Source organism: Drosophila virilis, chromosome 2, assembly GCF_030788295.1.
Source record: "Drosophila virilis strain 15010-1051.87 chromosome 2, Dvir_AGI_RSII-ME, whole genome shotgun sequence".
In the NCBI taxonomy this organism is placed as follows: Eukaryota; Metazoa; Arthropoda; class Insecta; order Diptera; family Drosophilidae; genus Drosophila; species Drosophila virilis.
The window spans coordinates 31,014,646-31,027,358 of record NC_091544.1 but is presented as its reverse complement, the minus strand read 5'-3'; the positions used below and the strand labels follow the sequence as shown (position 1 = coordinate 31,027,358).

Sequence of the window (12,713 nt, the reverse complement as noted above, 5' to 3'; positions counted from 1 at the left end):
TGGAATTTACCAAAAACTATATTAAACCATAATTGTATAAATAACGAAATAACAATAGAAGGAAACAATATAATAAAAATCTTTAATTGTTCATTGCAAATTAATGAAATTTCAATTTCAAACAATATGTTAGATTATACTCAAAGCATTTACGTAAGCAATGATGTTATAAAATTAGAACCACTTTCGTTTGTACAAACGAAACAAATTATAAATGCACATACAAAATTTAACAATGTATTCCAGATAATTACAATAACCATATTTGTAATCATATTAATAAGTTTAACACTGTATTTGACATATAAGTTCAAAAGCATACCTAAGAAATTAATTATAAAATATAAAAAACCCAAAGTAGAAGAAACACCTACAATAATAGGAGATATACCAATTGTAAAAGAAGAAAATGTTACACTATATCCAAACTTAAACACCTGAGGACAGGCACTTTTCTAATGGTTGGGGGAGTGACATATCCATAGTCGCACCCACCCTTTAACATATCTTAGCACATAAGCATAAGCACAATTATAAACATTTCTAATATTGTAAACAAAGAGCCTGGTGATAACATCGACATTGGTCAAGATCAAACTGTCCCCCTTTGGTAGACATAAACAATTCACCCTAAATATCACGCCACTGTCAATGTTCCCATCAGAGTACTATCCCACGCATAATTGCTGACGCAGCTCAAACTTCACTCAATTTTGACTCAAACTCTCTCAAAGCGAAGTTTGCTAAGCGACCGCAACAGTTAGATAAATCAGTTCATATTCGGGAAGCAAATCTGAATGTACTCAACAAAAGTAGCCGTTAAGTGAAAATAATAAATTGAAATATATTTTTTTATAGTAACCTAACGTGTAAAACTTAATTATATATATATATTTGTAATATATATTAGAGCAAAATTTGTAAAGCGCTTGGATGTTGTACTTGTTGTATTCATATACACATTCATTGTTTGCGTATTCATATATTCGTTAACTGCCTTTGAGCCTGCACTCACCATTTTGTAATCATCAATTTTTGATATGGAGCGCAGAAACATGTTGACCTGGACTAATGTAGCCAAATTTGCTAAAAGATTATTATATCAAAATCGAGCAGCATTCGCTTTATGAGTTATCATATTTTTATGGACAATCGAGAACAATGTTATACCTATTTATATATATGGATATAATGTAGGCTTACAATCTTAATGCTAGCTTAAATTGAGTTTCATATTTGTTTTTATTTAATGAATTTTATGTGAGCCCTAATTGTATGTAAGAACCAAATTCAAATCAATGAAAAAAATGATTAAAAATTGAAAATAACCAAATGCAAATAAGAAAAATATTTTTCAAATTGATACGGACAAATGTCTGCATGGATCTCATTGAAGTATGAGGTTTAGGTTTTCTTAGATATAAACATACAGTTAATTAACACATTACGTCAATTGCTCTACCGATTTTAAACACATATATGTATAGCCTTGCATTGGGCATTGGTCCTATTTCTACTGTTCTATACGAACTAGTCTGTCAGTACATTTATCATAATGAAATTTGGCGTAGATGTTGAGTTTTGCTACTACTAGCACAGTCCGATCGGAACACTATATCATATATATGCCATTAAATTTCTGCAAGGGTATTTAGTCTTCGACAATCCGAAGCTAATCAGTTATTTTTTCTCTTGTTTTAATATAAATTTAAATTTGATTTTTTGAACTTTTTATGTTTCTTTTACAAAACGCATGCCACACATTTTTAAATTTTTAGCACCTTGAAAGCTTTAATCAAAATATATTCTTGTTCTTGTTTGCTTTTAATATCAATATGAATATAATATCAATTGCTTCGAGGCCTTAAACTAAACAAACAACAAACAATATGCAGCTTAATAATTAGTTGGTGGTCTCTAAATGAAAGTTGGCTTGTGAAATTTTGAGGATTGGGGAGGGGTCATTTGTAAAGGGTGGGGTGTAAAGTTAAACAACCAACACACGTACAAAGCACACGGAAAATTTAAGTAACACATTTTGTATATATTTAATTGTTGTAGACAAATAACATTTTTGATTGTAAGTAAATAGATTAGTTAAAATTAAATAAAATTGAAACTGGTAAATGTTTATGAAATTATACAAATTTATTAAACATACGTAATCAATTAGGGTTTGTATGTAAATGTATTGTTTTTACTGGAAATACACACACGACAGTTAGCATAAAGGACCATATGTATAAATATATATAGATATATATATATATATATATATATATATATATATAAAATATATATTTATATATATGAATAACTGATGTCCAGCAGTCATCATCATTACAATTAGTAATAATTTGATATGAAAGAACAAGTTAATTTATGTAGGCGTAATTAACATTAAGAGGAATTCATAATTGATAATTGCTAAGGGAGAATTTGTTATAACAGATAGAGAGAGACAGAGAGACAGATGAATAGGAAGATAGTTACAGACAAATAGAGAGTTGAAAATGAAATTAGAATTACATACGCTTTGGTCAAAACAAAGACAGAGCGAGAGAGAGACAGAAAGACAGTGTGTGTGTATGTGCTAAACGGAGTATTGCATATATATGAAAGATAGGTAGAGAGAAACAGAGAGGGAGAGAGATCCAAAAAGACATTTTCTTTATGTTTTGTTCATTTCATACTACAAAACAAATTTATTATTTTACATTTTTGTAAGGCAAACGTAATCAAAAATATTTTCATGAAAAAAAAAAACCAAATAAAATTGTTACCAATTGTAATATTGAATTAAACAAATTAAAACGTATATGCACAATCTAATTATAATGCTAAATTGTATGGTTAGCCAATTACTTAGTACCTAGAAGAAATTCTTGTTCAAATCGAGGAACAACAAGTTCTTTAATTCAAGAGTCTTTGCAAATTTTGTTAAAGATTTTGTTATGAGGTTAAAGCAATTTTTTTTTTTAAATAAATATAAATATGTAGAAACTAAAAACACATCGATAGTTAAACAATTGAACGTTTGTTGAAAAATACCAATATCCGATATAGTTAGTTTGATATGTATATAGCATAGTTATTATTATTATTCATATAATGGTATTTGTGTTTTCTGTTAGTCAACGCCTGGTCATAGATAAGACATATAACTTACATAAGATACGCGCACTGTTATTATATAATTATATATAGGGAGAAACCTGCTCTACGAGACAGAGACGGATGGAAAGAGAAACAGAGAGAGAGAGAGAGAGAGAGAGAGAGAGAGAGAGAGAGAGAGTGAGAGCAAGGGGGTGGGGCAGAGACAGAGAGCGTAGGAGTTAGACAGAGATTGTGAGCGGGTCGGGACACGACTAGTTCGTAGTTCATTGGCACGGTTGTGACTGGGGCAAAACACACACTCACACACAAATTAAAAGTTTGTGGGCAACGTCGCAGAGTCTGTGGTTCTTATCTATATGATGGTATGTTTCTTTTGGTTTTTATTTTTATTTTTATTGTTTTATTTTTTAATTTTTTGCGCGCACTTACCATGGTTACATCATCGATTTTCGAAATACTTCTAACGAATATGTTGACGCGCACAACAGCTGGACCATCTGAAGGGATAATACATATAGATAGACCAATTTGTACAATTTGGGTAATAAACAAAATTTAACAACTGGCCACACTGCTCCTGTTGCTGCTGCTGAGTTTGCACTAAAACTTAGCATATAAAATATTTAAAATGTCCAATGAACTTTGTTACCCGCCTGGTATCCTATCTGGCTTTATGAGTTTTTTTATTTTCTTTCTTGCGTTTCTTTTCTTTATTTTTAATATTCTATTTTTGGCTGTAAGAAAGTTTAACTTTTGTGTCTATGGCCTGCTTACAATAAGCTATGGTTGTCACTTTATATTTCTTATGCCGGTAAGCTAAAGTATCTTGTTAGTTTTATCTACATAATAGAGCCAAAGTTAATCTAAAGTATTTTTATATGCATGAGTTTTGTATGAGTTAATATGTGGCTTAAAAAGTATGTTACACAAATCAAATAAAAACTCATAATCATTTTAAAGCATGTTAAAGGGTGGTATATTAATTGTTTTTATTCTGCCAATATTATTGACTTTTACAAAGCGTTGGCCGCTTTTTATATTTATGTATTTGGATGATACTTCTGAAATTTTAATGATGTCATTGCTGCGGCAAGAGTCAACATGACAGGAATACACACCCATACACACACGAACACACACTCAGAAACAAACTGTAAATGAAATTCAAACTTTATTGTAATCAATATGAAAATAAAATGATGTGACACCAACATGGGTAAGTGGGTAGCGACCATTAAACACGCACACATGAAAAATAGATTTTTCCAAGTAATACATTTAAATTACGATTTTAAATTGGATACGACCGAAAGGTGTGAATAAGAAATACTTGAAATTCACAATAAATATTTATAAAACAAAATAAGAGATATTTTTTCCATTTCAAACGAGATAAAGTCAATATCGTAATTATAATTGCCAATATGGTTTTAAGTACTCGCATGTAAATGTTGTAGTACTGTCCCATTACATATATAAAACAACAGCTAACCCTGCAAACATTTTATTGCCTTTCAGAGGCAAGCGGCTCACTTTCACGTATAACTAGCAATTTCGCTTTCCCATTTGGTTTTTTATCTGGTAAATAACAAAGCATGTTAGCAGTCGAATAAGAAAATGTTTAGCTAGGAAGATAAATTTGCGATAGTGAAAATAAGACACTTTTTTCGTCTGTGCTCGCTGGTGAGCATAAGAAAGCGATATCAATTATTGCTGTGAATCATTCCGAGCTTTTTGCACACTATCTCTCTTGGGCTAAGAGCCTTTCAAAATCTTTGCAGGGTACTCACAAATCGGTGTGTGCGCTTGTGTGTTCAAAGCCAGCAAATCGAAAATGCTTTGTGCTTAGCCTAAAAGTAGGCAACAGTTTGTGTCAGAAATTTAGTTGAAATTGATGACTTATCGATTTGCTGGCGCAGCTGGCAAATCATCAGGAGATTTTCCAGCACTTCGTGTGTGTTTTTGTGTGTGTGTGTGTGTGTGTGTGTGTGTGTGTGTGTGTGTGTGTGTGTGTGTGTGTGTGTGTGTGTGTGTGTGTGTGTGTGTGTGTGTGTGTGTGTGTGTGTGTGTGTGTGTGTGTGTGTGTGTGTGTGTGTGTGTGTGTGTGTGTGTGTGTGTGTGTGTGTGTGTGTGTGTGTGTGTGTGTGTGTGTGTGTGTGTGTGTGTGTGTGTGTGTGTGTGTGTGTGTGTGTGTGTGTGTGTGTGTGTGTGTGTGTGTGTGTGTGTGTGTGTGTGTGTGTGTGTGTGTGTGTGTGTGTGTGTGTGTGTGTGTGTGTGTGTGTGTGTGTGTGTGTGTGTGTGTGTGTGTGTGTGTGTGTGTGTGTGTGTGTGTGTGTGGTTGATTCTGTGTGTTGGGGTAAGAGTTAATGCATGTCAAATTTGACTTAAAGGAAAAAAACTTAAAATGCAAATACGGCTAGCTATAACTGCAAACTGTAGTAGTAGATATATGAGTAGTATATAAGTATGAAAGCATATTGTGTATATATATATATATATATTTATATATATGTATATATATATATATATGGCAGAAATACCCATGTTTGCTTGGAGTGTTTGTATCCAAAGCAAAAACAAGACAGAGAAAACGAAGTGAATTTAGAAAATGCAAAAAACTCTTTCTCTAAAATATGCGTAAGACCAAAACTGCATATATACATGTATATATATATATATATATATATATTTGTATATAAATGTATGCACACAAGAGTATCCAAATACATGTGCCATAAAAGTGGCTTTGCTTTCAGAAAGAAAAAAAAAAACGAAGTGAAACACTAAACAAACGCAAAGAACGCAAATTTCAATAGCCATAGAACAGCAAACATAGTTAGATATGGGGTTAAACAGAGCGATAAAGTAAGGAACATTGGACTAAAGGGAGATGGGTTGGATTGGTATATATGGTGTGTCTAAGTTAAACAGAGCGAGAGAGAGAGAGTTAGATAGAGATAGAAAGTTAGAAAACCCAACTTCAAAGCAAAAGCAAACAAAGTGTAATATGTTTTTCTTCCTTCTTTTTTTTCAGCTATTTTAGTTTACATGTATATGTATGTAGCATCTATATATATATGTGTGTCTGCGTCTGTGTTTGAGTGAGCATAGTAGCATAGAGCATATAGTTTAGCAAGTTCTAGTAGTTGTTATTGTTATAATTAAAACTGCACACTACCAAAAATATTTGGATATGCTTGGTTTTGGAATCGGGTAGTTTCAAAAGGGAAGGTTACTATAGTGTACTGCATGTCTTATGGGGTGCTGTAAGATGAAAGAGGGGAGAGAGCAAAAGACAGCGAGAGAGCAAGTGGGTCTATCGAATTCGGTAAATGTTGGCCAAGGTTTTTGTTTTTTAAATATGTTTGATATTTTTTTCTCTTTATTGTAATGTTGTTGTTTTTTTTTTTTTTTTTTTTTTTTTAATTTTCGGGCTCACTCTTATATGGAACTTACCATTTTAATATCACTAATCGTCATTATACTGCGTACGAATAGATTGATTCTGACTATGGCGGGACCATCTGGCATAGAGTTTGGTTTTTAAAGTGTGAGTTTTCTGTTTTGCTTTTATTTGTTGTTAATTTTTTTTATTTAATTATATAACTAACTAAGCTAATGAATTGAACTCTGTAGGTCTCCATACTAAGCTAATATAACTGTTTTGTACTTATTACGAGACTTACAAATATACATAGATATAATATATGACCAATTGTTGTTATGGCATTAACTTTTCTTTGACTTTCTGAATAGATATAACAAATCACAACAAAAATAGAAAACTGATTGGAAAAACACATAAGTAAATTTTTAATTACGTAGGTATAGCAGCTATTAAAGATACATATATAGATTTTTTGTATTCCCTATAATTTGGTATAGTATGTAATAAAAGTATATGCTCACCTGTGCCATTTATTCCAGATGGTCGTATTCTGGCATCGTATTTGCCTGCACCTAAAATTTGATCTAAGACTTTTTTCTCCTTTTCTCGGAAATTTATTTTGGCATTATTTGCTCTGAAATCAGGATATGGATAGGTACGCACGTGTAATTTTAATTTTTTGAGTTTTTTCCATTATGTGATTGGGTTTGTGTATTCAAGTATTTTAGACAATATTCTGAAGTAGTTTTGAAAAATATGCTGAACAAATTTTGGTGACTTTAGAATTGCAATAAACGATAAGATTTGCATAAAATGTACAGCAACTCGTGTGATTTTTTGTCCTTTTTTTTAATTTGTTTTGTTTTATATAATTTATGTACAAATTAAGTGAAGTGTATTTGTCAGTTTATATTTATTTGTTTTATATATATATATATATATATATATATATATATATATATATATATATTTTTTTTTTTTTTTTGCGGACTCTGAAGACATCTTCATTATACACTGTCGCACTTATCTGAAGCCCAGGCAAAGCCAGGTCACAATTGCTGCTGACTCTGTCCTCGGCTTGAGCGTAAATAATTCCAAAATTTATGCTCCGACAAAAATTACATGAAAATTAATTACATTTTAATGATGTTGTGAAGTGAAACTGTTAAAATGCATAAAAACATGTTATGGTAATGAGATTACAAGTTCAAGTGACTGGGCGCTACGGGGCGGGGCGGAGAGAGCAAGTGGCGAGAGAGTTGGCGTGGCTGAAAACACAACAAACGCAAAAAGCTAACTACAGATGACTAAAGCACTACTTAAAATATATATCGTGTATATCATATACCACTGATACTCTTTATAAGTATATGTACATGGTCTCTCTTTTGAGGGGGCGTGGCCATCCGACAAATTAACGGCAATTGTATGCAAATCGACTGCTGAAGCGTCGGCACTCACACGCACTCGAGTACAGTATGTGAGGTCAAAAGCAAAAAAACATAAGTCCAACAAAGAAAAAATTGCCGACAAAAACATAAATAAAGTGGTATACTTTTAGCAACTACTGTGAGTGTGATGCATGTGCCTTGTTGCGTGTACTTACAGTGAGGCGCTGCACAGGCTGGTAAAGTAGAAGATCGCCCAGAAGTAGTGTCCGGTGCCCATGGCTAGGCGCAAACTCTCCACCAAGCTGCAAAAACTGATCTTTTAGCTGAAGCTCTCGATCAGCTCTTGTCCGAGTGTGTGTGCTTTGAAATACAAGTATCTAGCTGAAAAGATAAATAATACAAACAGTACCAATATAATCAAGGCTGTTAAACCAACAAAGAAAATGTTGCTGTTTCAGTTTAGGATTCAAGCCAATGTCTAAAGAATTCAGTCCCTTGTTTTTCACCTCAATTAAACAAAACTTTGGCTTGAACCCATATTCATTTCAGTGTTTTTAATTCTATTTTTGGTATATTTTACATATTTAATCTAATCTATAAGAAATTAATTACAATAAGCTTTAATTAATTGCTTTTATTCATATTCATCTTATCGCCACCTATATATAATTAAGTCATTCAATTCATCGCCTAAGCCTGTGCATATCAGACGAAATGCCTAAATTTAAATTACTGAAATCTTAAGCACGCACCTGCACACCCACACAAATCCACAAGCATCCATCCACCTGCATAGACATGCACGCAAAACATGGCATCCTTTTGGTGTGAAATTAAAATTTAAAATCAAATTTGGCCAATTAACATGCCACCTGGTGAGAATCTGAACAGCAAAATCCATTTGCAACTATAGATGCTTGTCACCGTAGGTAGCCATAAATTCAATTAAAATTCGGTATTTGGCCATTTTAAGTGGCCAGCTGTCGTTTGAACAGACATAAAGGTGTGCGTACAATTGTCAGATACTGTCAGTTGCATTCAAGTGCCTAAAGAAATTCTGATACTCAATAAGCTTGTGACAAACTGGCAAAAGCATACAAATTCTTGTTTAAAATACGGAAATGTATGAAATAAAGAGTCATCGATTTGAGTTTGATGTAGATTAATAATATGTGACATTTTATAAATGTAAGAACATTTAGCTCGATAAAAATAACGTTAAGAATATTGCAGACAATTATAAATTATAGTTGCCATTTCTGATTTCTGAAATAAGGTATATCGATAACTGTTATGGATAAAATCATATTTTTAACAAGATGTAATATATAAATATATATGTAAAAATATAAATATTATAATACAGAAGTTTTTGCTAATATATTGGAAGTGTTGTCGATAGCTGTTATCGATAACCGCTAACTAATTGAGTATTCCTTAGCTAAAAACTTAAAATATCCAAATTCTTTTATATACATTTACATACTTTTCGTCTATTTGTCGATAAATCTAAATCATCTTGAGCCTAGCGTAAATTGTGAATTAAATTTTATAGCTTCTTTATGTGCTAGTAAGAGAAGGAACACCGCTAATATGTTGTAAATCAACTAAATTAAACAGGTCTTAACTCAACATATGAAAAGAAAAATACATATTAATGCAAATGCAAATATATCTGGAAAAAAAAACTAAAAAAAAAAAAAACAGAATTCCAATAAAAGTAATACCAGAGTTTACAGCTCATATATGTGTAAGTACTTAATGGTTGCCGCACTGGCGCTACCCAGTAAACTAGATTAAAATGCAGTATGCAGTAAAATGGGTCGTAAAGCCCATGAAAAATCATTACATTCCGGACAATTAAAACAATGACGCTTGACGGACAATGCAAAAACTGAATTTCAGCAAGGGACGCTCTGACCAGAAACAATATCTAGCCACTGCAGGCAGGATCAAAAGCAGAAACTGAACCTGAACCAGAACCAGAGCCAGAGCGTGGGCCATGCAAATGTGAATATTGCAATCGAATTAATCCATTTATAAGCATTTTGTGCACTTCACTGGGCGACGTGCTGTGAATGCCGATAACTGCGTGTGTGCGGCTGCCACGCCCAGTTTTATATGCGGCTTTTATGCATATCAGTTGCATAGCGGGCTGGCTGGCTTGCTGGCTGGACAGCACTCAGGCAGGACAACCGGCCGAGCAAGAATTGCATTGGTGTTGGTTGGCTATTGCTGATGGCCATGACCGAGTCCTGTGGAATTGCATCTGCTTAATAGTGTGCATGTGCGTCCGTGTGTCCATGTGTGTATGGGTTTGTGCAGTGCAACCAAATAATCAATTTAACGGAATGGGCATAAGAATGGCAACAGGCTGGCCAGGATTCGTTCTGTGTTAATTTGCTGCTGTGCCCGCAATTTCGTGCCATAAATACACAAAGTTGCTGTCGCCATTGTTGTTGTTATTATGGCTGTTGCTGTTGCTGTTCCTGTTATGCATTGTGTTCTTGTTGTTATGCACGGGCTAGTCTGGCCATGTCAGTTTTGTTGACTGTTTTGCAGCTGATACTGAAGCAGCCATAGGAACAACAGCTAACGCAACCACACCCACACAGGGTTAGAGGTGCTAGAGCTGAGCGTATTTCGTTTCGTGTTCGCGTTTTTAAATGGGATTCTGTGCGAAAATAGTATTTCATACGATCTAACACAATATGTACACGATTAAAGACTATTAAACACGACTTAACTCGACATCTTATAAAGCGGCCTGCCCGAAACGAGACTTTACGTTACACGACTTGACAAGGCTCAACTCTACCTTTTCACGATTTGACACGACAGAACAATATTCCTACCGGATTGACACGAAACAACACGACTTAAAACCTGACTTTGCAGGGCTAGGCTCGACATTAAATGACTTGGCATGACTTAATATTGCTTGCTCACGACTTGGCACGACTTAGCACGACTTTTCCCAACTTAGCACGACTTAGACGCGATTTGACACGTGTTGTGACATTCGTGTTCATTTCAAAAACAATTCGTTGCATGCCCATCGTCAAAACCAATCTACGGGCGGTCTACGTTTTTGGCCCGCTGTCAAAGGAACTTAACAATGCGACGGAGCAACTGCAACTGGAACTGTGACTTCGACTGCGACCACGACTGCCAAATGCCCCATATTTGCCGCTTGCCAAGCAGCCGGCGCCACCGCCTCACGTTGTCAGCTCACACTCATCAGCCCACACAGCGTGCCCAGCCTGCACCGTGCCTCGACCCCGACCCGCCGTCACAGTTGGCAGCGGGTTGCTCATCCTTCTTCGAGCTGTGGTGTAAATGGGTTTACTTTTATTTCATTTGTTTGTTGTTTTTGCTGTTGCCAAGTCGACACACTTTTGCGCACAGTTTTTACTACACTTTTGTCTGCCTCCCTCGGCCCCAACTAACCGCTGGCTCGCAGCCTCTCTTGGCCAGGACTATGCGCGTCTCGGTTTCAGGCCGATTTTTTTTTGCATGTCGCTTGTCACAACACTTGTTGTTGTTGTTATTGTTGCTGCCTGCTTTTGGCTATAAGTTGAACGAACGCCCTTTACAAAAGGCTCTGCGAACAATATTAATGGGCAGCAAAAAGATATATAGAGTTGGGTCTTACATGGGTGGACACTCAATGGGTTCACAGCTGGTTGCCATATGCTGTGGATAGGTTGGGAAGGTGTGCATTATCTATTTATAAAAATAAAATCGCTTCTAAATTAAAGTGAATTGTTGAGATTGTTGCCTGCTGCTGGGGCAAAGCTACTTAGTTAATTTAGGCATGCGATTATTGAAGTTGTTCATTTTTACACCATTTTTGTACAATTCTGTAAAGTACTTTGTACTTTCTGCAAACCTCTCCCATTAAGTGCAAATAGGATAAAGACTTGCGATTTGTTATATATATAATAACATAAAAGTCGGTCTATTGACACCGAAGTTAATCGGATCAACTTTTCCATTGATAGATAGTATTCAGTAAACGTGAAAAGAAGGACATAAAGTTAGCAGCTTTTAAGTTGAATTTAATTTATTATTGTTTTCTAGAATATCTCAACTCAACTCTACATAGTCTTAAACGTTTTTATCGTATTTTCGAAATTCAGCAAAATCTTAAATCTACCAATTTCCTCAAGCGTTTAGGCTCTAACAGTTGATTGCCTGTAAGTAATTGTCGCCAGGGCAAAGGAATTTATTAAAGCAACAAAAAATATTTGTTTGCTTGTTTAGCCCAAATACTCTGGTAGCCAGGAAGGGGGAATGCATAAGGCTTAGGGCAATATTCAGGCAATGATTTTGCAACTTCTGAAATACCAGGGTTAGTCCGTTTGGTCTAACCCTTTTCCGGGGGGCTTTTCTTTTTTGTTTGTATCTTTGGGGGCGCTTCGCTAGGCTTAAGGCATTTACAGTAGACAGCCCTGATTTCGCGCAGTGTTTTCTAGCACTGCCAAATAGCGTGTCGAGCGTGTTGGGCATGCTGTGTGCAATCTGAACGCACACACGCACACCCACACACATTTATATGTATTTAAGCACTCACATTGCCGTGTATATCTGTGTGCGTGTGTGTATATATATATTTTTTTTTTTTTCATTTTATGCCGCTCAGCGGCGCTTGTAGCTCGTTATGTTGATTGGATTTTGTGCCGCCCGCTTGTATAACGGCGCGAAAGTAGTTCACACACACACATACGCACACATAAAACCGCACACACACATACCCGCACGAGCTCACGCACACTTGCCCTGCTGGCAACGGAATAAAGTCAAGTGTTGTGTTT

General features: G+C 34.9%; 1 protein-coding gene across 13 annotated transcripts in view; it reads right to left on the bottom strand.

Moving 5' to 3' along the window:
- GluClalpha (glycine receptor alpha 1) overlaps positions 1–12,713 on the bottom strand; it is a 57,632-nt gene that overhangs the window by 22,227 nt on the left and 22,692 nt on the right. For 9 of the 13 annotated variants that reach the window (XM_015170669.3, XM_032433542.2, XM_015170670.3 and 6 more), the window contains exons 2-4: positions 8,112–8,277; positions 7,027–7,139; positions 6,574–6,641 (exon numbers count right to left, since the gene is read on the bottom strand). In XM_015170669.3, coding sequence (XP_015026155.1) covers positions 6,574–6,641; positions 7,027–7,139; positions 8,112–8,173 — 243 coding nt within the window. In that variant the 5' untranslated portion in view covers positions 8,174–8,277. Of the gene's footprint in view, positions 1–3,546; positions 3,615–6,573; positions 6,642–7,026; positions 7,140–8,111; positions 8,278–12,713 lie in introns of all 13 variants that reach the window. The other 4 variants (XM_032433541.2, XM_032433543.2, XM_032433545.2 and 1 more) reach the window with 1 other exon arrangement.